This window comes from Leopardus geoffroyi, chromosome C1, assembly GCF_018350155.1.
Source record: "Leopardus geoffroyi isolate Oge1 chromosome C1, O.geoffroyi_Oge1_pat1.0, whole genome shotgun sequence".
Classification (NCBI taxonomy): domain Eukaryota; kingdom Metazoa; phylum Chordata; class Mammalia; order Carnivora; family Felidae; genus Leopardus; species Leopardus geoffroyi.
Window position 1 is genome coordinate 63,599,482 of NC_059328.1, and position 25,137 is coordinate 63,624,618.

The window sequence follows — 25,137 nt, forward strand, 5'->3', positions numbered from 1 at the left end:
GTGATCCATAAATCTAGTGACTTAATTCTTTATTCATTTCTCAGCCATTATCTCTTTTGATATTGGTTCTTCTTCATTCTCTCCATTCTTCCTCCTGAAATTCCTACTAGATATATGTTAGACTTTTCCATTTTAATTTTCTAATTTCCTAATATCTCTTTTGTATTTCATGTTTTGAATTCTTACATCTCCGTGCTACACTCGTGCTGGAATAATTTCTTTAGGACTACCTTCCATTTCATTTGTTCTCTTTCACCTGTTAAGGTCTCTTACTTCAGTGGATATATTTTTCATGGCTAAAATTTCAATGTAACACTTTTCACACATGCCCATTTGTTTCTTATACCATCCAGTTCTTGCCTTATGTCTTCTATTTATACCTGTAGTTGTTTGCACATTTTAAAGGTGTTTATTTCTAAATCTCTTTCATTTTCTTCCACTATTCCAGGTCATAGTGTGCTAATTCCAATCTCTGCTGTGTCTACATTCTGTTTCTCTATGTAGTTTGTAATTTTTTATCACAAATTTATTTTCAGTTTGTTTTCCGTGTGAGTCCCATGAGACCCGAGTTATGGGGGGGGGTAGTTTTGAGTTTACTCTGCAAGATCCCTAGAAGTTTCATTGCCCTTCCCCTAATTTTTATATTAAATTTCCATGGTAGATAGTGTTTCCAGAGAAGCCCATAACAATATCTCCTCTCCCACAAGCTCGTTTGCAGTGTGATCTTGCCACTTCCCATCAAGACATGGGGTTTATTTTCCCTTCCCCTGATTGTGGGCTGCCCTTTGACAGGCTTTGAACAGTTTAATGTGGTAGAAGTGACACTGTGTAACTCCCAAGACTTGGTCTTAAGAGATTTCCAACTTTCACCTTTACCATTTGGAATGCTCCCTCTTGGAGGCCCATCATCATGTTAAAATGCCAACAACATTAAGACCACCATGCTGTCTACATAGAGAGGGGAAGGCCAAGTTGGGAAGCACCAGAACAAACATATGAGTGAAGACTTCTTGGACCTTCAGCTTCACTCAGCCCAGTTGAGCCACTACCTGAATGCAGAGGAGCAAATGAGCCCAGCCTTACATGGAGCAAAGGCTTGACCTGAATCCTGACTGACAGATCACAAGCAGACGATGTGAGGGACACCTGGGCGGCTCATTCGGTCGAGCATCTGACTTTGGCTCAGGTTATGATCTCATGGTTCGTGAGTTCAAGCCCCACATCGGGCCCGTTGCTGTCAGTGCAGAGCCTGCTTCAGATCCTGTGTCCCCCTCTATCTGTCCTTCCCCCACTTGTGCTCTCTCAAAAATAAATAAACATTAAAAAAATGATCTAAATCTACCACACAGTCTTGGGATTCTGATTCTTACAGTTGGCCCTTTTCCACTCATGATGTAGGTAGATGGCAGCTGTCTTATCATTACCTAATGGGTACAGCCTTTCCAGTTCACCTTTCACTACGGTCCTTCCATGTTAAGCCATTTCACCGCAATGACTGGAAATGTATCCCCACTCATTAAGACTCCACTTCTCAGCGCCTCTGGATGACTTTCTCTGATCATTAGAAGGAAGACTGAATAATTATTTCCTCTCCATGCCACCCCTCTACTCACAAATAATGGTTTTCAGTTTTTTATGGAATGAGATTTTATTTCAAGATATTTGTATCTAATGAAGATTGCACCTTACCTATTTCACTAATTCTCTTCACATATTTGTGCCTCAGTAACTAAATTATTTTTTTCCTACATACCTCACTACATATCCTTTCTGAAGAATTTTATATACATTGTCCTCTTTGCATGACATACCCAACCCTCTGATGCCCAAAATGTAATTAAAACCCCATGGTGTGCTAAAACCAATCTTTCAGTTCCTGCTAAAGTACTTCCTTTTCCGTGAAGTCTTTTTTGAAGGCTCAAGATGTAATCTCTTCCTCCCTTTAAGACTAATAATAATTTTAACTTGTAATTGGCTTGTGATTCCTACCTTCTCCAGATTTTACAGCATAGTGCTTTAGAGCAGAAGCTGGCAAATTACAAGCCTCTAGACATCCAGCCCACTGCCCATTTCTGCAAATAAAGTTTTACTGGAACACAATCACACTCATTCATTAATATATTCTCTGTGATTGCTTTTGCATTATGATAACAGAGTTGATTAGTTGTGACAGAGACCATATGGCTCACAAAGCCTAAAATATTTACTGTCTGGCCCTTTACAGAAAAATTTTGCTGATCTCTGGTTTACAGAATGAGAATTGGACTTTGAATCACCACCCTTAACATTTACCAGCTATTTGATCCACAAGCTTGCTGTGAAGGTCAAATGATAGAATAGGAATGAACTTTTTTTTTTTTTTTTTTGGAACATTTAAGGCATAAATATAGAGTATTTTTATTGCTGTTACTTTGCCCTAAGTTAAAATATGTTATGATTTATCTCTAACTGAATAAATATTTCTCATAACGAAATAAAAAGAAATTAGAAACAGTGTGGTGTTATGTAGATGTTATTGCATTCTTTTTATAAAGGTGTACAGACGTGTGCACATGTGAGGTGCTGTAGAAATACCTGGATTAAGCTCAGAAAAATAAAAGAAACATTTCCCTTTGTAAGCTCTAATGTGGAATATTGTGACTGTAAAATAGACACGGGTTAGTGTGTAACCAGCACATCTTTGGTTGTTTGTGCAAAATGTCTGTCTTAAGATGATTTTTGAAAGTGAAGAAGTTGGCCTTGCCATTTCTAGTCATGAAATGATATCTCAGCTTTTGTGTTTTTGCAGAGCCAGATTTTGGAAAATATAATGTCAAAGATGGTTTCTCAGTGTGGATAAAAGAAGTGAAAGGCCACTGTTAAAAACACACACAACAACAACAGCAGCAGCAAACAGGCTGATTATACACAGATAGCTCAGAGATGGTGGTAAAGGGAGCCCCTTTTCTAACCAACTCTCCCAGCCAGTGGTACTTTGAAAGAAGAAATGTATGTCCCATCAGGAAATTTTGCTTCCTTATCCCTTCTGGGACATTATTAAATTTTCTTCTAAGAAGGAGACCCCAGTAGGCTACAAATTGTTTTCTCCACTGTTTGTGCAGTGAAAACAGCGGGTAGGAGGGGAGTGTTTAAGGAGCCTGGCATTCTGCAGAGCATCAGGGCCTCTTTAATTAGAGAGAGGCTGTCAGGAAAGATGAACAATGTTCCCTTTGTTAGACCAACACAGTGTCTTTCAAAATCATATTTGTTTTTAAACTCAGTGTATTTGCTCACAACCACGATGAGAAACACGGTTGAGGTGATGCATAAGACTTTGAATAGGACAAGTTTGCTTTAAAAATTATACCAAATGGTGATACAGGCTTTAAAAATCGGGGACTGCAATGAGAGTATCGTAAAAAGTTCGCTCTAACTTTGAAATGTGCTGATAAATGAGTTATGTCAGCTTGAGGGGAAGTATAATACACATGGATACTTTGGATATGAAAATGGAATCAAAACTATTCTCTTCTGACAGTACAAGTAAATTTTATGACAATGGATTTTTAGTTGCCTTTTTTCCTTTCTTAGGCATCTTCAATTCTAAGTACATTCATGAAAGAGTAAGAGGATAGAGACTATGAAAACTTTTCAACTTCTAGGAATTTCATTGACTCAGGCAGGAATATTTAGAGGGCTTGTTGTTTCCAAGTATCTTAGTGATGAAAACAACATCATCCCAAGAAGTTTTATTTCCTAGGAAAATTGGTCTGATATGGCTGCTCATTAAGTACTAATATCTTAATGAAGCCTCTTCTTTAATAAAAGTTACCAAGGGAGCAGGATCAGTTGTTGAGATTCTGCTCTGGTCTTTGTACATATAAAATGCCTTTTGTTGGGGTACTGGCTGGCTCAGTGGGTAGAGCATTTGACTCTTGATCTCAGGGTCATGTGTTCAAGCCCCAGGTTGGACACAGAGTTTACATCAACAACATCAACAACAACATCAACAACAACATCAACAACAACATCAACAACAACATCAACAACAACAACATCATCAACAACAACAACAACAACAACAACAACAACAACAACAACAAATATTTTTGGTTGTATTTTTTTTTCCCAATGTGGCTTTATTCTGTGCACTGCAGGATTACCCAATAGGCAACTATATGCATTCTAAAAGCATCAACAAAATAGGGGCATCAAAAAAACAATTGGGGTGGGCAAGAAGTTGATTGTGTGTGTGTGTGTGTGTGTGTGTGTGTGTGCGCGCATGCGCACATATTCATGTGTATTTATATGTACATCTTTATATATGTTTCTTATGTGTAGTAAGATATATTTTGATATATTTTGATTCCTTATATACTTCTCATATATTTTTTACTTCCTGTATATATTTCATATATATGTATTTTTTGTTAGGGTTCAAGCTAATTTCCATGAGAAACACAAACAAGAACTTTGCTTGACCTCCTTATGGCCAATTTGTGTTTTAGTAGGGTTTCTCTGCTGAATTATATGTTGAGGGAGGGTACCACTTTATATTTCCAATCAGGACTTGAGTTTGTCTTGTATCACACTAGGTCTTTCAGAGGAAATCAAGGAAAGGACAGACATAGTCCCTTTCCACAAGAAGTCTGCACGTGAGACATACACTCAGGAAACAATTAGAGACTTAACCAGTATATTGTAGCCAGTAGTTTTAGTTGTGTGTGTTTGATGTCTTCTTTGGCTTGATTGGTTGTTAACTCTCATGTTGACAGAGTCCTTTATTAAATTGTTAAATACCCATTTATTCAAAATATAGATAATTTGCAGTTATTGATAAAATTCTACAAGAGATAATCCACCACACCTCAGACAAATGATCAGAGAGCAACTCTCCATAGTTGGTGTTTACCCAGCTATTGTCTAGTAGACTGATGACTATAGGAATAAGCCACAGGGGTACCCAACTAACTAGAACCTTCAAATGATTGGCTTTTCCCCTTGCACTTTTGTTTGGTGAAAAAGAAGAAATGCTAAGATGATAACCAATAAGAGGAATTTTTCTTTTTTGAGTCCTCGAGCATGGTTTTAGATCAGTGTATAGTAAGTCCAGTGTCCTAGCTCACCTTCATCTATAGTTCTGCTTAGTGAAAACTATTATTGCTAAGAATAACACTGGAAAATACCAGCCTTTAAATAAATATCAATTCTGTTTGCGGCATTGCTCTTATAAAGTAGAAAAGTACCTGCAGAAACATTTTTTAATTATAAAAGTAGAGGCAAAACAATTTTCTATATTAGTTGGTACATTTTACTGAAACTGTGGTTTCACTTACCATTACTGAAGTAATTAAGTTTTGTTGTGTCTGGAGAAGTGCTCTGTGTCCTGACATTCTTCTCAGGGTATCTAAGAAAGGCAAAATCTCTAAAGAGGATGGCAAGTTCTCTAAACAAGCCTATCAAAGAGATCCATCAGTAAAGCTCAATACAGAGGAGAATATCTCACTACAAAATGAGTCAGGGTCATAGTAAAGACCTTAGGAGTTTTGAGGGGGAATTGAATGCTACAACTGTTATAAGGCCAGGAACTGTGTTTGCCTTGTTCAGGGCTACACGTCTACCCCCTTGCACAGAATAGGCACTTGGATGAATCTGTCAAATATTTACTATTGTAAGGATCATTATGTAGATTATAGCTGTTGAATTAGACATTTGCAGATGAGTTGAATTTTAACTGCTTGCCGAGGATTGGGAACACCATCCAGGTAGCAGAAAGCATGTGAAAAAATTCTGAGGTGGAAAGGAAAGTCATGGGTAAAGGGTGGGGTAAAATATTGCACAGAGTTGGAAAAAGTCATTTAATGGATTATCCTATGTCTTATATCATGCTTAGACTTGGTGGTGGTTTGAGAGAGTCATTTTATGTCTGTGCTTTTATTCTTCCACATACCTCTCTCACTCCCCTCTCCCAACACCACCCTGTGGATTAGAAGAAAGAGCATTGCTTATTGCTAGGGTCAGTTTGGGTTTTAGCCTTAAAGTATTCTGAACAAAAATGATAACTGGGCACATCCACTCTCAGATACAGAGCTAAAAGAAAGCTTTGCAGGATTCCAGAAGTATTTCATTTGACAGCATGTCTTCACTTTTATTCAAGATGAAACCTTAGCTAAATCTCATTATTTTGCTACTTCAAATCCATAAATATGCCACTTGAGGTGCCCCTAAAGAACACTACTGCGTTGATGGTTACTTCATGAGGTCACTGGTACTGGGTACCCTGAGGAAATGACATCCCTGATGCATCATTTTGCTAAGTGCCCCTGCTCAGTGACAACACTGATTTGACTTCTGAATAGGCGTGCTTCCTAGAAATTACCCTTCAGCTGACCCCACGCCACACCACACATTACATGTTTAGTGATGTCACTCCCATTCCCCGGCTGCAGGCAAGAGATGCCTGAGAAGGAGAGGAAGTTTACCATCGAAGGGAAATGGAAAGTGTTTATTTTATGTCTCTTGTCAGAAGGTCAGCACCAGACGCACATTTCGGGGCCCAGTGCACTGAATACTCAGACACACATGGACATTGGAGTGAGTGTGGAGAATCCAAGGGAAATGTGGGACCATGAAGAGACTGGAAGATAAGAGTTATGTGTAATGAAAGAGCTTTAATTTGATGCAAGGGAAATGCCAGGTTTCATGTAAAGGAGGATTTTGGAAAGATTAGAAGTAATGCAGCTGAGGGTTCCTGAACAATGTTGTAAAATTTCCTTTTCAAATATGATGGGCTCTCTCCTTTCTGAGATAGACGAAGTTAGCACTATCTTGCTAACAAAGGGATAATTCGAGTGCCCACTTAAGACATTACCATTTGCATGATACCAAGGTCTCTGTGACCACTTTATATCATTCAAAAATAGATAAAGCAATTCTGCAAATAAAGGCCCTGCTATCCTTACTTTCTCTAATTCTTCCCTGAGCTTGACAGTGAATATTTGGGTTTAGCTGAAATAAGAAGGAAAACAAGTGTAATTTAGAAGAAAAAAATCTAGTTGGTTATATGAGTAGCTTCAATGTGTAATTGAACATCAGTTACTCATTAGTAATTCAATCACCATTCTCTATTCTCTACATGGCTAAAACTTTGGTCATATTTTATGTAATCCCTGGCCATGAGAAAGATAGGAAGTGTGTGTGTGTGTGTGTGTGTGTGTGTGTGTGTGTGTACCAGAAGAAAACATAAAGAAAATAGAAGATTTTTTTTAAGTCAATGAGTAAATAATTAATTTTAAAACAAAGTCTTGATGAATTCTGATATTAGGGGCTGGAGGAGAAATGACAAATATTTTGAACCTGTGTCTACTTTACAATTTACAATTACTTATTATCATTACTATTTTTACAAACTGCTTGCTAAAAAATTGAAGCAGCTCACATTCATTGAACAAACACTACTGAATGCCTTACATTCTCTTCCAGTTGCCTAAATTTGTTGAAAATAGGTACAGTTAAAAGTCAGTTAAAATTCATAAGGGCATGTACAGTGATGTGATTAGTAGGAGGGGGCACTTCTCAGTTGGTCTCTCTCTTAAATTTCTGTGTTATCTTGCAAATGGAGGTATAGAATACCTTTGTCCTGGATAATCTTTTCAAAGGTGTTTATACAGCTCCTGGTCTTGGAAGAGAAAAATATTATCTCCAGCATGCCTATTGCCCATTATAAAAGATTTGAGTTCTCTAAGCTCAGGGTTCTTCTATGAAACAGAGCTGCCTGTGCGTGCGAGTATATGGTTTTCTTCAAGTTTTGTTGTGGGAATTGGGGCCCCAGGAATGGATGCAAATGCTGATGATCTGCCTGGGAGGAACTCCTGTGAGGAATAAATAGCTGTATGACTGTAGGTAATAAATAGTCCTGTATCTCTGGCCCTGGAGTCTTGGGCTTTAGCCAACAGCCATAAAATGTGCAGATAACTTCATAGTTTGCATGTACGATAAAATTTCAGGCTCTTCACAAACAGGCCAATTGCTTTGAGTATTTACATTTTATTCAGACAAATACTTGAGACAAACTAGTACTTTTTCAAGGTTAAAGATCTCCCTGGGTCTTTAATTTTCTTGTTCAATTTAAACTGAAAAACTTGGGGCACCTGGGTGGCTCAGTCAGTTGAGTGTCCGACTTCGGCTCAGATCACGATCTCGCGGTCCGTGAGTTCGAGCCCCGCGTCGGGCTCTGTGCTGACTGCTCAGAGCCTGGAGCCTGTTTAAGATTCTGTGTCTCCCTCTCTCTCTGACCCTCCCCCCTTCGTGCTCTGTCTCTCTCTGTCTCAAAAATAAATAAACGTTAAAAAAAATTTAAAAAAAATAATAAAAAAATAAACTGAAAAACTTTCCCAGGGAAAAGGGTTAAAGTAAGGGTAAAATGAAGTGATGGAAACACCAAAAGTAGTGAAAAAAAGAAAAACAGGTCAAGGAAAAGAGTAGGACATAGGTATTAAACATTTTTATATGTTTAGACAGTTTTAAAATTTGGGGTTCATCCGATATCTGTGCTACCAGACATGCTTTTGTTGAAAATATAGAGAAGCTAGTTTGTCAAGAGAGAGGTAGCTTACTATTCTTCATCTATTTGTAAATGGCAAATTTTTATTGCAATTCAAAAATGGAGAAAGCTGAAAGTAACTCATTTAAAATGTAAGCTGTTGAAAGATGCAGGAAGTGACATGTTTCTGGTGTCCAAATCATGTGATGCTTGTTTTAAATACTGTTGCATTCACCACCTGGAACAGAAGACTAATCCTATTTGGAATATGCCATTATTTAGTGTGTAACTTCTTACTATTTTTTAATTACAGAGGTGTCAGTGAAAACTGCAAACTCAGTTATTTAAATATTTAATACCTTTGAAAACCCATATCTCTTCATCTATTAGGCAAAATGGATTTATTTATAATATCCTATTCATTTCATTAAATGAAAATAAAGACAAAATAAAGTGGAATGGACTGAAAAAAAATCATAGTGTAAGTCAGCAAGTCATTTTTAATGAGAATAAATATTGAATAAACATAATGCAATGTGACTGATTAAAAAATACTGTAGGGTGATTTTTAAAAATCATGTTGGAAATAAGACAGCTTCCACTTAAAAGCATCACTGATTTCCTAATCAACTGAGAACACCCACAGGGGTAATTACAGGCCACTCTTGTCATTAAACACAGACTACAGAATCCATCTAAATCAAGTAATCACTCTGTTGATTAAAAAACAAAACAAAACAAAAAAAAAACAACCCCAAAAACAAACAAACAAAAAAACCCACTAAAATAATCTGATATGTTCCTTATAGGGAGTGACCTGAGAATATCATATGTGGTAGAGGACTTAATAATACATCCAAAATTCTCTTCTCAAAATCTTTGAGTGGTGTCCAAAATGGTAGGACAGCCTGATTTTCAATTTTATAAAATTGTGGTTGCTTCTCACTGGGCATTCTTAGTTATCTCTTCAGAGTTGCTGTATTTCCTTGCTTGGGGCACAGAGAGGTATAGGATGCAAGGAAAAAAAAAACCCATCAGGAAGCTCGTAATCTATTTGGGAAGGAAGGCTAAAAATAAAAGGCAAATAAAGATTTAGGTAATAAGACAAGTTAATGCTAGAAGAAATGATAGGATGTGAATAATTGCCAAAGAATTTTGCAAACAGTGATTGCTGGAATTCAAGTCGGGGAAACAGCAATAGGCTAGGGTGTTCTAAAAAGGCATCAAGGACCAAACAGCATTTGATCCAGGCCTTGAGGATGAAATATGGCAGAATGAAGAGTGCAAAGATTAAGACGGATTGACAAACTACTGTTAGGCCCAATCTGGCCTCCTGACTGTTTTTGTACACCTTTGGAACTAAGAATGAATTGTACAGTTTTAGATGTTGAGAAAAACAAAGACGAATGATATTTCATAACACTGAAAATTATATGAAATTTAAACTTCAGTGTCCATAAATAAATTTCATTGGCACACAGCCACTCTTTATTTATGTGTTTGGCTGTTTCTGTGCTACAGTGGCAGAGTTGAGGAGTTGCAACAGACACCAAATGGCCCACAAAGTCAAAAACATTCACTGTCTGGATCTTTACAGACAAAGTTTGCTGAATCCTGGTATAAGAGACCACTGGGCAAAAATGGTGGAAAGAAAGGTTGACAGGCCTGTATCTGTATCTTTATCTGGAGATAAAGAGGCACCACTGAAGGTTTTGCATATAGGAAGGAGCCCAACTATCTCTGGTTCCTGAACATATCACCTAAGCTTGCAAATGTTTGTTAAATCAATAAATGAACAAAATTTTTCAGATTCCCAAGTGTACTATTGTTTTATAGTTGTTACTCTTGAAAAGAATGAATGGCTTTTCTGTATGGGATGTGCCCCTTGACCCTCTCAGGTTGTCTCTCTGTCTCAGGTTGTCCATCCTAACTTCACACAGGTGTGCGTGAGCAGCTCTCACAGATTTTGACATTGTTGGACACAAAACGACACCTTGTGTTTGGGGGCTTCTCCAAGAGTATATTTAGATGACTTCTCCTTGGACCATTCTTCTTTGGATTGCATGACATTGTGCTTCTCCTACCTTTCCTACAATAGCCAGACATAGAAAAAATAAGGGTTTGTATTATTAACACGGGGAATTAGCAAAAAATCCTAGTTCTTTCCAGAGGGTTTGTGAGAGCCAAATCATTACAGAAAAAATGATTCAGGCAAAACAAATTGCATACGGAGGCCAACTGTGAGACCCTGTCCTGTGGGTATCCCCATCCGATCCACCATGGATGCATTTCAAATACTAGATTTCCACTCTAATATTTTAAGACAGTATGTCATCAAACCTCACTAAGAGAAATCTAAGAAGAGTGTACAGAAACACACAGGGGAAGAACCTCATAATAAAAAGAAAACAAACTCTAAGAAACGTGGTTAAGAAATATCAAATTCAATTAATAATGGAGCCTTCAATAGCCTTAGAGAAATCCAATACAAGCCGAATTCAAACTACATGCCTGTGCTTCCACCCATATTTACTTTCAATTGATTATATTATTAAAAAATCTTAGCGGGGAATTGCTTAAGAAAAACAAATCTGGTTAAAACCTAGAACATTAAAGAACATTAATTTCAGATTTTTTTCTTAATTAAAAACAGATTTTTTTTTCTTTTTTGGTTCATTTGAAAAAAAAATTTGAGAAAAGATGAGAAGTTCCAACAGGGAGAGTAGAGCTGAGATGAACTTGAGAGAGAACATTAAGGGAGAAGGAGAAAATATATAATATTTTTAAAATGTAATTTTAAAGCATGCATAACTTGTTTTGGAGTTCATCCCAGATAAGTATGAGTATAGTCAGGGATAATGATGAATTCTGGATTAGAACTGTACAAAGCTTTGAAAAAAGCAGTAAGCTAAAGTTTTCGGAATGCAAAACGGATGCCATTTTAGAATGATCTGCTATCCAAAATGGAGGGAAATGTAGCTTACCCCACATGTCAACATATTCTCATAAACGTATATCTAAAAGAGCACATTTATAGACCTAATTGGACACAGATACTGATAGAGACATGCACATGGACATGGACAGGATAGGCATGTGCTTTAGGATAGAAAAAGTTCCTAGGTCATTGCATTATAACAGTGCAATGGTTTCTAGAAAAAAAAAATCCTTTCCTATTCTGGCTCAGAATGTAAAAAAAAAAAAAAAAAATGACTTTCCCATAACATTGTATAATGGATCTTCCAGTCACAGTCTCCTATGGAAGCATAATTTATGTAGTGGATGACAAGAAGAGGTTTATGATATCTGGAATTCATTTAAAATCTTTAGATGGGAAAAATGGAGATCCAATTAAAACCTTAATAAATGACTCTGTGTTGAATATAAATATATTAAATTAATATGTGTGCAAGATGAAATTGGAAAAGTTATGGGAGTCTTCATTTTAATTCTATTTCTATCAGGAAACTGTGTAACTGAGAATTACTTTGTAATGGGGCTGTTTACAATGAAGCAAAACTGAATTTAAATAGGACATTTTAGCCCATGACTGGTCATAACTCATGAGGTCTCAGCCTTAAGGCATATTGAGATCTCATTGGTGAAAGGCCTGTGGGGAGAGGGAAGATGGACCAATAGGAGGCAAGAAAGGCCTTAGGGAGACCCAGGTAGCCATAGGACCAGCGCCCAAGGATCTTGCCATGAAGGAAAGCAAGAGCAGGCAGGTTCCTACATGGCAGGCTCTATATTGTAGGTGAGATACAATAGCGAGAGTCTTTGGTGGGAGGCAGTTCTCATGGGCAGAAGGTGGTAACGGCTTCGCTGTATGGGAGATCTAGATGGGATGTACCATGTCTTTGTTAAAGGACCTAGGGACTGAGGGCTGATAGATACAAGGTGAATGTACCTACCCTGTACATTCAGATAGACAAAGAATATCTATCTTCTACATACTTATATACTTGCCCTAAGGTTTTATATCTTAGGGAGGATATATACTTACCCTAGGTTTTCTGACTACCAAACTTTAGAGAACAATAAATCTGAATGGTACCAAACGGTAGAGATTGGGCTTCTTACATGCCGGGCAGCTGATTATAGTTGTTAAGATGGCAGACCCAGAAGTCAAATTACCTAGGTTCAAATCCTTGTTCTCCCACTTACCAGCTGAGTACAACAACATCCATACTGATGTTGTGCGGATCATATGGGTTATTGTATTTAATTGCAAGGTGCATCCATTTTGTTCTTTTTGGAAATAGGTTTTTGGCTCTAAGTCACATAACTTGAGACTTGGAAAATTGTGTTACATCTACGGACTAGACTATAGTTTGGCAACTCATAAAACAAAAAAAGATCCTGGGCATACCGTCCACCCATCCCCATCCTCTCACAAATCTGGCCTGCACCGTCATTATCTAATAGGTTCAGAACCTGTTTTTACTTCCATCCAACAGCTTTTTCCATCCAACTGCTATCCATCTAAGACAGTGATTGTTATTATTTCGTAAAAATGCCCAGATTTGTAAAACTTCAGTTCATATTTATTGCAGAATCTGTTGAGTTTGTTTTTAGGTTGTTATAAATGTGCCTTTATTTAGGCCTAACTGTGGATGTTAATTAAAAAAATAACATTTTGGGAAGTGTGGGCATGGGTGAGTGATAGTTGAATTGGGAGAGGGATACCCAGACTGATGGAGCTGGTAAAGCTCTCACCAGACCCTCACGTGGGTATACTCAAGTCACAATATGCTAAGTGTTTGTCTCATCATAGTTTATCTTTCTGAAACATTCATGGTGAATGACAATCATCCTATTCATCCTTTCCTATGAGCTATCTTTTTTTTTTTTTTTTTTGAGAGAGCGAGCAAGTAGGGAAGAAAGGCAGAGGGAGAGCGAAGAGGGAGGGAGGGAGGGAGAGAAAGGGAGAGAGAGAGAGAGAGAGGGAGAGAGAGAATCTCAAGCAGGCTCCATGTTCAGAATGGAGCCCCATGCAGGGATCAATCCCACGACTCTGGACTCTGAGATCATGACCTGAGCTGAAATCAAGAATTGGACGCTCAACCAACTGAGCCACCCAGGCACCCCTCCATGAGCTATCTTTGTCAAAGGTTTTTTTTTTTCCTCCTCCAGATAAAGAGCTACCATTTTGAGAGTGTCCATAGTGCCAGGAATTGGGGAGAGTGGATTTATAAGCATCACATCATTTAATTGTCACAAGGATATATACTACTATAAAAGCTGAAGTTTAAAGAGAGGTACAAGACTTGATCAAAGTCACCCAATAAGGAAGTGCTCAGCAAGGTTGCTCACTAGTCAGCTGTGTTGTTGCCCAGACCAGCAGACTTTCTGGAGAGAGAATGATATGATCTGCCTAACCCTGCCCCTCCCACCTGCCACCCTGCCAGGCTCAGTCTCTCTTCCCTTAGAGCCTTGCTTCCACTTTGGTTACGGACCTTACCATGTTATGTTATCACGTATCTCTTGTGTTTCCCACGTGACTGAACCTCGGGATGATATTAGAGACCGTGAAAATCATTCTCTCATCCCTGACAGGTCTTTTAGTACCCCAATACAATTTTTTCCCCCTCCTCCAGTTAGTGGTAGCTCAAAAAAGACTTATCTTCTAGTAGCAGCCCAGTAAATTTTTGTTGAATTCATAAATGAATAAGATATGGAGTTTTCTTGGCCTACTAAAGACCATGAGCTAAAGCAGTGGTTTGAAATATATAGTGCCAAATATATATATATATATATATATATATATATATATATATATATATATGCCTGATCGAGAAGTTCTTACTGAAAACACAGCAGATCTCTGAAGCACATGGACGGGCTTGAGGAAGGAGTGGGAGAACAGGATGTGGTCCCTTAGGGAGACTGAAAAAAGGAACTTTCCCTGGGAGCAGGTAGTCTGTCCATTTTCAGTTTTTGCAACGCTTTTCCTGTGGTGCCTCCTGCTCTCTCAGGATTCTGAATGTTCACACCAAGAAAACACCAAATCCTTTGAAAGCCTGGTTTCTGCCTTGTGGTTTGTGAGCCAGTCTCATGACGTCACAGCCACCAGCAGCCCACAGTGCTTTTCCTGACTCCATGTACCATGTAGGCAAACCAGACAGGGTTTCTAGCAAGTGAAACTTCTTTTGGGTAAATATTTTGTGCCTGGTTTTAAGATTTCTCTGACAGACCAAGTGGTGGAAATCTGTGTATATATACAGAATGCTCTCTCTCTCTCCCTTCTTCTAAGTGTGTTGCCACTTTCCTCATAGAAATAACTATTTCTCTTAGCCAGTTCCTTACTTGGGGATTGGGCTTTCCTTGTTGATTTTCATTTGAAGGGGGCTGCTAAGGAGGGGTGGAAAGGATTCAAAACATATCTTCTACCAGGCTGCCTGCTTCTTAAAGCTGCACCTTTTGTTTTTGTCATCAGGGTCTTAAGGTTAAATGAAGAATGACCTTTCTGGATTTCTAAGCCTAACAGGAAAGTTTAGATTTAACTTTGTTACTGAAGTTACAACAAAGTTCATTCAAATTCTAAACTTGTAGCAGGGAAGAGCAAAGTCCTATGCTTGTGGGCACAAACACAATTTAAAAAACTTTTTTAAATGTTTATTTATTTTTGAGAGAGACAGAGCATGAACAGGGGAGCAGCAGAGAGAGGGAGACACATAATCTGAAGCAGGCTCCAGGCTCTGAACTATCAGCACAGAGCCTGAGGCAGGCTTGAACTCATGAACTCTGAGATCATGACCTGAGCGGAAGTCCAAAGCTTAATTGACTGAGCCACCCAGGCGCCCCACAAACACAATTTATATACATATACAATCAATGTATATATATGAGAAAATATTAAATTTTCATATATATGCATATATTCTACTTACTATGTATTTATATATACATTTTTCATGAACACACAAACTTAAAGCAAGAAAGCAATTCATACCTGTGTCTACGTGTACATACACACAAAACATACACAGTGTACGTTTCCTGGCATCTTTTGTTGATAGGTATTTGTGCTCCCCTGTTAGTGGCAAATTATTAATTCTGGATGAGCCCATCACAGCATTTTTAAGCAGAGTAAAGGTTCTACCCTTAAACAGCCCAGGGAGAATTTCATTTGCTACTTTTGAAGAATCCTTTGATATGCCCAATACCTGTAGAAGGGTGATTCTAAACCCACTTAACTTTTTAAAAAGTGTGAAATGTCTGCAAGCAGTTCTCTGATCTGTTGAAGGAGACCGAATGGGGAAGAAAAGGCCGCTTTCTCTCCCCAGCCGGACCCAGATCCCTGCCTGCTGCTGAGCAGATTTTGTATACGTTGAACCACAGAACATTTACTGGAAAAAAAAAAAAAAAAAAAAAAGGGACAGAGAGTGAGAGAGAGGAAGAGAGAGAAAAGAAAAAGTAGCAAGCATCCAGGAGCCGCCGCGGGAGACCGGGACGGCACGTAATCCGGGGGCGGAGCCTCGAGGGCCGCCAGCCAGTGGACGAGGCCGGGGGCGGGGCCCCGGCGCGGGGGGCGGGGCCTGTGCCCGCGCAGCTCGCACCGCGGTCCCCTTATTTGGATCTGCGGGAATGTGGGCTGGAGCGGTCCTGCCGTGGTACCAGCCTCCAGCCTGTCGCCGGGACTGCCCCTGACCCAGGCGCGCCTGCTGCTCGGTGGCAGAAGGGCCGGCGGAGCGCCATGGCCTGCATCCTGAAGGTAACGACTCGGATCTGTGGCTCGGACGCGTGGTTGGCCAGACCCTTGCTGCTAAGAGGCAAGGAGTCAGCCGCGGTCCCACCGCATCCTCATCTCAGTTGTCTTTTCCTGGCATTGATTTTCTTTTTGTTCCTTTGGCAAATGCATATGGAGGGAGATTCTGAAACATGCAGCTGGCACAGCTTCTCTTCCCACCATTCCTGCCTGCTCGCGCCTGCATTGAAGGAGCTGCAGACTGTTGGCTCCAGGGGAAAGCAGGGCTGTGTGCCGAATAATGGGGATGGCAGGGAGGGGAGGGGTGCTCCCGCGGGTCCCGCGGTTCTGTTGCTTGAGGCCTTTCAGGAGCCTAGGAGAATGAAGAAGAGTCTGGACTTGGGTTACTGGTGCTAAAGGTTATATAGCACTTTGAATGGGGGCGAGAGTGAGCAGAGGGGGGGTTCTATTGAGCATTTGATCTTGTGAAGACAAAAACTTATGAGTTTACAGGTAGTCCCTTAGGAATGAGTTTTCCAGGAGACCTGCTAGTTCTGTGGTGCCATTAACTCTACTTTGGAAAAGTTCATAGAAAGATGTTTTTATTAGTAGAGAATCTCTGACCATCCTTCAGCTCATAAATTTGAACAGACCCAATGATTTCACTTCATATCAGGGCTGGCCGAGCCACCTCTTCTTTGTTGAGTTTTCTTTCTCCAAGTCTGGGTTCTTAGCCTGGACCAAGCATCTTTCTGGGTTTACTGCTTTGTGGTGTCAGGTGGGAGGACTTGGTGTCAGTGCCTGACTTGAGAACTTTCCATTCCATGGAGAGAGGTGTTTTGTTTGTTTTCTGTTTTCATTTTCTCACAACTGTTTCTCCTCCTGCCTAACCTGACTCCTGACTGCCTGAATCAAAAACATTCACAGCATGGTTTCCTGGGCCTTGACTGGAGAAAGCAAAGGCCTGTTTGTTCCAAGGTTGGGGGAGCTGTATGTGATAGAGGAAAACACCAGAAAAAGATTTTTGTTGTTGTTTATTGTGAAATAGCTTTTGTTTCTCTTCAGGATGATTTGAAGCCATCTACCATTAAGCTAGTTACCTGAGTCATCTTAAAACATGTGTGGTAATGATACAAATAAGAGATTAACCTAGTAGAGGGTTTTTTTTTTTTTTTTTTTTTTCCCTTAGCGTAAAAGAGGTTGGATATTTCCTGTGACTTTTCTGAACTTCCTCTGTTTGGTTTTGGAACATTTTCTGGGACATAACAAACGGTAGCAAGATCAAGAGGAAATACGTAATAAATACATCCCTATTACAATATGGTATTTTTAACTTGGAGCACAAGTACTGAAATAAGAATATGAGTTGTCTTTACTATGTATTATATTATTAGCTGAAAGGGCAATTGAGGAGCATGACATTTATCGTTGGCCATCTTCTTTTGGTTTCTCCCCACCTCATGTCGCACATGTTCCAAACGTTTTTAATGCATATCCCAAGCTACACATGAATCTGATCCAAACTTTCTTTTCAAGCACCTCACATTCACCTCAGACATTTGGGGCATATCTGAGTCCTCCTTATCTTCCCTCCACCGATATTCATCTGAGAGGTAGACAGGTAAACTACAAAGAGGTTTGGACTCAGAAAAGCCTTGGTCGGAATGCAGGTTCAGCCAGTTGCCACTGGTGTGACCTTGGACAACTTACTTAAATGTCTTTGTGTCAGTTTCCTCAATGTAAGATCAAAATTATAGCAGCTACTCCACAGAGTTGCTGTGGGGATAAAGTAAGATAGGGTATGAAAACTACTTTGTGGCATAGGCATTAATACGTGCCACTTTTTTTCTGACATGTAATGAGTGTGTAAAGAATGCTTACTATATTCTCTGCCTACTTCATATAATATAACTCTCATTCTTACATCAGACCCTGCAAGGTGAGTAACATTGTTTAAAACCCCCTCTTACAGATGAGGAAGCTAAGTCCTCAGTTTAAGAGATGTTCCCGAGGCAACAGGGTTAAGGACAAAGTAAGCATGGAGTTAGACCCAAATCTGCCAACCTTTTTTATACTTTAATGCTGTTCTCTGTACTTTCCCAGGTGACCACTTTCTAAGATGCCCTAATACCATTCAGAGCCCTTACCGTATTAGACAAAGTACCTGTGTGCAGTCATGGTCTCCATGGCCTATGGTAGGCCTTTTCCCCTTGTTGTGTTTGAAAGGCCATACATGGTGGAGTGGAGTCTGGAGACCTGAATTCAGTGCAAACTTGGCCTTCTGTACGTGATTTTAGGTAGTCTCTGCAACTTGCTCATTTTAGAATGTAAATAATTGTGATTATCTGGCTGGGTTTTATGAAGGTAAAATGATGGACTTTTTCTTCTTCTTTTTTAAACAAAACGTTTTCTGCCACGTGCCAGCCTTGGACTTGGTGTTGACATCACAAGATGTATGAACCATTGACTTGGTTCCTAAGTGGCTTACAGTATAGTAAAGGGGATAGAAAAGAAAATGCACGTTTATGTTACACTGTGAAGAGTAACATAGATCTGTGGAAGGCATAATAGGGCACAGAAGTAGAGAGCAGTGAACCCTCCTATTGGCTAGTCAAGATAGGCTTTCCAGGGCACCTGGGTGGCTCAGTCTGTTAAGGGTCTGACTTTGGCTCTGGTCATGATCTCACAGTATGTGGATTTGAGCCCCGCGTTGGGCTCTGTGCTGACAGCTTGGAGCCTGGAGCCTGCTTCAGATCCTCTCCCTCTCTCTCTCTGCCCCTCTCACACTCATGCTCTCTCTCTTTCAAAAATAAAAAAATAAAACATATATATATATATTTTAAAGGCAGGTTTTCAATTTACTATTTTGGAGCTAGATTTTGAAGATTGAATCATATTTACTATTATGGAGCTTGTGTTTTTGAAAGATAACTTTTGAGGCAGTGTTAACTTTACTCTGTGGGTGAAAACTAATTTTCTCAACAGATTTTTGAAGTAGATTTTATTATCCATTTTTATATATGAGAAAACTGAAAGAGAGGTTATTACCTACATAGCAGTGACCCTAAAAGTGGGGACCTCTGACTAGCTAAGAAGATAAGCCCATGACAAGGCAGCTGGGATGGGCTTTTGCAGCATACGGAACCATCCCCTTGACGTGCTGTGTATGGTGAAGGCCCTTTCTGCCCAAGCACGAAGCTGGCTCTTGTAACAGAATGATGATTATGGCCTCAATAATCATTTAATTGTGAAATACATATTTATTCCACATTGTATGGGCTTTGAAGCCAGAAATATGTGGGTTTTACTTACTAACTGTATAACCACAAGCAAGTTTCTTGATTTCATTGCTCCACTTTCTAGAATGGGGACAATCGTGCATTTCTCAATGGGTTATGCTAGGGATTAAGTGAGAATATTGCACATTAGAGAGGATAGGCTAGTAATAGTCAAGTAAAAATGAGTCTGGGGCTCAGTCAGTTGAGTGTTCCTTGAGTGACTCTTGATTTCGGCTCAGGTCATGATCTCACGGTTCATGCGATTGAGCCCTGCCTTGGGCTCTGCACACTGTCAGATCCTGCTTGGGATCCTCTCTCTCCCCCTTTCTGCCCCTCCCCTGCTTACTCACAAACACACACAAGCACACGTGCTCTCTCTCAAAATAAATAAACAAAAACAAAAACAAGTCCAAGTTTTCGGTTCCTTTCTTGCCACACTCCTGGTTAGGCAGCTCTCCTGGGTAGCTGTGCTGTTGTGAACAATTAAATCAAGGACCAGTCTTTTGCCAAGGAGTGTTTTTTTTAAACGTCTTTGAAATTTAATAGACAAGAACGATATCTCATTTGTATTTTTTTTAAATTTCTAGTGAAGTAAAACTTTTAAATTTATATTGTCATTTGTTTCTCCTCCACTGGCAAAAGTTCTGCTTATCTTTCCACTCTTAGTTCAGTGTCACATCTGCGGTTAAGCCTTCCTGTGCTTCACCAGGCTTGTTCTCTGCTTCCATGGTATGAGTTCTTATCTCTGTAGCAGCAGGTATTACCCTGAACTGTCGATTAACTGTTGACATGCCCGACTCCTTGTTTGATTGTGGACTCCTAGAGGGCAGGGGCCTTCAGTAGGTCACTCAGCTAGTGTTTACTGAGCGCTGTGAATGACTACTGCTGGTAGTGTGGGAGTACATGGATGGAGATATTGGTGGCCACCCAAATGAGTCTTGGGGGCAGCAGAAGCCTTGCCTTATTCAGCTTGGTATCCATAAGTGCTAGCCTGACTTTCAGTAAAGTGTTCCCTAAATCCTTGTTGAATGCATTAATGCATTATCTTTTTGTTTTTTTAAGATGTTTATAGACATGGGCCTGATCTATCCACCTCTGTAAACATCTGAATTCTTATGGATATAGCATGGATTTTTCACTCTAACATACAGCAAGCAAGCAGGTAGGGCTTATCAGTTACTTTGCGCCTTCTCAGTTTGTTTCTCATACATTTGTTACTGTGTCTCCTATAAACCCTGGAGCCAATTTGAAATCTGAAGGGAAGGGCAAAGGGAGCTCTGGACTGGGACGAAGAAAGGAAGAAGTATAGGAGTGGCTTATCTTTTGTTCTTCTGATCATTTTGGTTCTCTAGGTTAACAGAAACAAACAAAAAAGCAAAAACAAAACAAAACACCAACACCCACAATCCCAATTTGAGGTACTCAAACTGAGGTCTCAAAGTGTTAGAAAACGGTGTGGCTTCACTGAGCCTGGAAACCCGCAGAGACTTCACAGGTCCACAGATTACAAATCTGAAACTCTAAGAAAACCCCAGCAAGTGGGATGGACAAGGCACTTCGTCTGATAAATCTGCCCTGATGTTTTTTTTCTGCTGCGCAAGAGATGCTAAAGTCTCGGGAGCAGCCGTCCTGCGGAATTTTCAGTCTTGTGGTAACCAAACAGAATGTTTTTGCAACTTCCACGTGCTTTTGCAACGTTCCTTTGGGGGAACCGGTCTCTTGTGTAAAAGCAGTGCTCTTTGGATGAACTGATAACAATAGGAACAATAATAGTTGCTATTTATTGAACACCTAGAGTGTCCTGTGCTGAGTGCTTTATAGAAGTCATCTCATGCAAACTTGTATTATAATGAAGATACCGAAGCTCAGAGACACCAAGTAACTTGTCCCAGGTTGTGTGGTTAGTAAGTAGTGAGGATGGAATTCACCTGGCTCCGTGTGGTTAGTTAGTAAATGTCTTTTTACCTTCAGTGCCAATTGAAGTGAATGTTTGTGGGGACTTTGTGTTTACTTCACTATCTCCTACCCAGGCAGTACTCAGTCTAGACAGCTTCCTAACACCCGCCTGGTGAGGATCACTTTTAGCTGTGTTGTTTTTACTTGTTCCTTCTTCAGAGTTTCCTTTGTGACTGAGGAACTAGGGGAAATAGAGGGGACGCAGAGACTGAGGAGGTAAGAAAGTTCTAATTCTGCCTCCAAGACTGAATAGCCCTTTGATCCTGGGCAAGTCACGTGACCTCTACCCCTAGCCTGAGAAACCCACATGTCCCTTTGGGGGTGGGAAGGAAGGAGAGGGATAGTACAGAGTTGGATTTGCCCTTAGGCCAAGCTTCAGGGCCCCTGCAAGGCTCTGGGAAGAGGCCCTGGATGTTTGTATTTGTAATTTTATATCCACTTTCTAAAAGAGTCCCATAAATCGTATAAACTCAGGCTCCCCAAGTGGACCCCCTCTGGGGCCGTGTTGGTGTCCAAAAGAGTTAATGCTTGCAAAGGCACTCTTCCAAGCAGAACCCACTGCACACATACGGCAAAACTATTATTAGCATTATTAATAGTTAGATAACAGCTTGAGTTGAGGAACCTGTCTTGGGGACTGGTGGGAGGAAGAAGGGTTTAGGTCTGAGGAAAGCAGAGGGAGCCTATTAAGCTTTCCCGTAGATGGCTGGGGAAAATTATGAAATCTCCTCCCCAGGAGGAAAACCTCTATCTGTTTGTGAAAATTTAACACACACTTGTGCCTGAGGGCTGGGAGTTGGATGAGTTCTTTTCTGTTTCCTGGCCTCTGGGAAAAGTAGAGGAAGGCATTTTTCTAATTGGAGAGAGTAGATTTACAAGTGCTACCAGGATCCCATTACAGAAAGTTGCTGTTAGCTCCTGGTTATTAAAAGGCTCATTATTCAGTTTATGGATTATCCAGATCCTGTCAACCCTGGCCGTTCTGATGTACACCTTTTATGCCTTTTACTGCCAATTAGCACCTCCACCAGAGCCAGGAGAGGGAGAGGAGCTACACCCCAAATTGTTTAATTCTTCTCCTCGTTAATAGCTGTGTCAAGGTTTGTCAGCAGGCAGGTGGTTATAGGAAATGGCTCAAATGAGGTGAAGGGATTATCTGTGCTTTCACTATTGTTTTCTCTTTTCCCTCAGCGCGAGGACTGAGAGTAGGCTCTGGTTCTGATTTTAAACTGATTTAAAGTGGCCTCATCAGAGACCTTGGCCCAGGGTATCCAGAGACTTCAATAAACGGAGCCTTGGGCTAGGTAACATTCTCACAGAGGCCCTGTGCCCCATACCCCATCATCTCCAGGCCTCTCTCATTTCCTGTGTGATGTGGATGGGTGGGGGCTCACAACATCTGGTACTTGGGAGGGTGGGGGAAGTTATTTCCCAAAGAAATGGCTTGGGAGCCAGGAAAGAGGGGTTCTTGTACTGGAGTCGTTCTAGTATTTGGGTAAAGAAGAAATGTATTTCTTTGCATATACTTAGTAATGTAAATATGTAAATAAAATATATACCCAGGGTGCCTCAGTTGGTTAAGCATCTGACTTCCGCTCAGGTCATGATCTCACAGTTCGTGAGTTTGAGCTCCATGCCGGGCTCTGTGCTGACAGCATGGAGCCTTGACCCCACTTGGAGTTGTCTCTGTCTCTCTCTGCCCCTCCTCCACCCCTGCTCACACTGTGTCTGTCTCTCTGTCTCTCTCTCTAACAAAAATAAATAAACAATTAAAAAATATATATATACCCACACTCATACCATCATATCTTAATATTTACCCAGATTTGAAAAGTCTTGCACATAAAATCCTTCTTGGAAGACACTTGTAATTTCAGAGGCTATCTTGTACAGTCCTAGTACATTTATTAGCTGTGCCTTTACCAGACACAAAAATAAAAACTTCTTTGGTTTGTTATGAAAATCATATTTGCATCTTGCCCTGCGAACATCATGATCACAAGGGAATTAGAAGTAAAATGTGTGTGTCCTGCATTGGAGATGAGTCACGATGTGGGATTAGAGTGTGCACATGGAGCTCGTCTTAGGTTTCAAGGACTAGAATGAGCAAATAGCTGTTCTGGGATGGCCCCCTCCTTGGGACAAGGGGGATACACAGTTGCAGACCGCACGGCTGCCACTCTCAGGACCCCTGTTTGGCATCCCTAGCCCCACCAATAGACTGGACTCTAAAGAAAGAGCGGTGAAATCTCCCTGTGAAGGTTTTGCCTTATCAATCAGGGAAAATGGTAACCAAGAAAGAGGGGCTAGTCTCTAGGGTGTGGGTGGTAAAAGGTTTTGGGTGCAGAGGTCAGAGCTGTACCGACTCTGCGTCTGAGTCCAGCTTTGTGATAAGTATGAGTAATGACGGTCATACATTTATTTAACGCAGTGCTGTCCAGTAGATACATAACGCAGCTCACTTATACACTTGACATTTCTTAAGAGCCACATGTAAAAAACAAAGGCAAAAAGAAACAGGCAGAATTTACTTTAATAGTATGTTTTATTTACCCCAATATATACAGAACATTTTCATTTCAACATGTAATCAATATAAAAATTATTGAGATATTTATATTTTTTTCACTAAGTCTTCAAAAATCAGTGTACATTTTACTGTTACAGCATCTCTCAGTCAGGATGCTAAATTTTCATTAGAGATTTAGGTTTTATAACATTTACAGTCAAAAGTGTGGATTCACGTGTTCAGGTTGCTCCAAAGGTGGTCAGAAGTTTTCCAAGAGTTGAATCTAGTGTTAGTTTTTAAGTGTAAATTAAATAAAATAATATGAAATAAAAAATGTGGCCTCTCAGGCACACCAGCCCTGTTTCAAGTCTTAAAAGCCAAATGTGGGTAGTGGCTACGGTATCGGACAGCATGTTTATTCAGGTGTTCATCCTCACCGTTGGAAGACACCACTAACCATGGAGGCAGTGAGAGCAGTTTGTAAGCGGGTAGGGGAAAGGATTGCCTACTGGATGAGAATCAGAAGGGGAGGACACTCCTGTTGGTCAGACTGATGGCAACAGAGGAAAGCAAATGAAGAGCAAGCAATGAGTGTTGGACCCAAGGACACATTAGAGCCTTTATTGAGCCCTTGGAATTTCAACTAAAACGGACTCCTACGTTTTTCCATATGCTGAGCCCGATTGGCCCCCTAGGTGTTGAACAGCTGTGAATTCTCCCAGGGAATGCAGCTTTGGTCTCCATGTGGCAGTGAACTCCTGTAGGCTTTGAGGTCAGAGACAGACTTTATACACTTTTATTTGAGCCATTCCATTGCTCTAGGAGGGCAGTGCACATATGGCAGCAATTTGAACATCCAGAATAAACCACATGTCTTCTTTTAAGTCAATAGAGTAAGGTGATTGGAGTTCCTTTGGTTTATTTTTCACTTCTTATTTGTGTGCATATAAATTCAGCAATATGCTAAAGCTTGAGTCCAGTGGTGCTTAGAGCAAATCAGTTTGTAAACCTGTAGCTCTGTTTAGTGTAGACTTCTGCATTTTATACTTGCCCTGCTCCACCTAGTCTTTTTGGATCATGAGATGGACAGTAGGTGCCACATGCTGGGGGCCTTCTCTCTGGCAGACAGCCTGCCAGATATTTTGAAGCTGTTTATCATCCCACAAGATTTCAGAATGGGCATTAT

The 25,137-nt window shown here is 40.2% G+C and overlaps 1 protein-coding gene across 1 annotated transcript in view; it reads left to right on the forward strand.

Annotated features, from left to right (window-relative positions):
* The first annotated feature begins 16,060 nt into the window (after nt 1-16,060).
* Nucleotides 16,061-25,137, forward strand: part of ST6GALNAC3 (ST6 N-acetylgalactosaminide alpha-2,6-sialyltransferase 3) — a 540,386-nt gene continuing 531,309 nt past the window's right edge. The window contains exon 1 of the mRNA XM_045477895.1: nt 16,061-16,235. Within this exon, the coding sequence (XP_045333851.1) occupies nt 16,218-16,235 (18 nt within the window). The 5' untranslated portion in view covers nt 16,061-16,217. The remainder of the gene's footprint in view (nt 16,236-25,137) is intronic.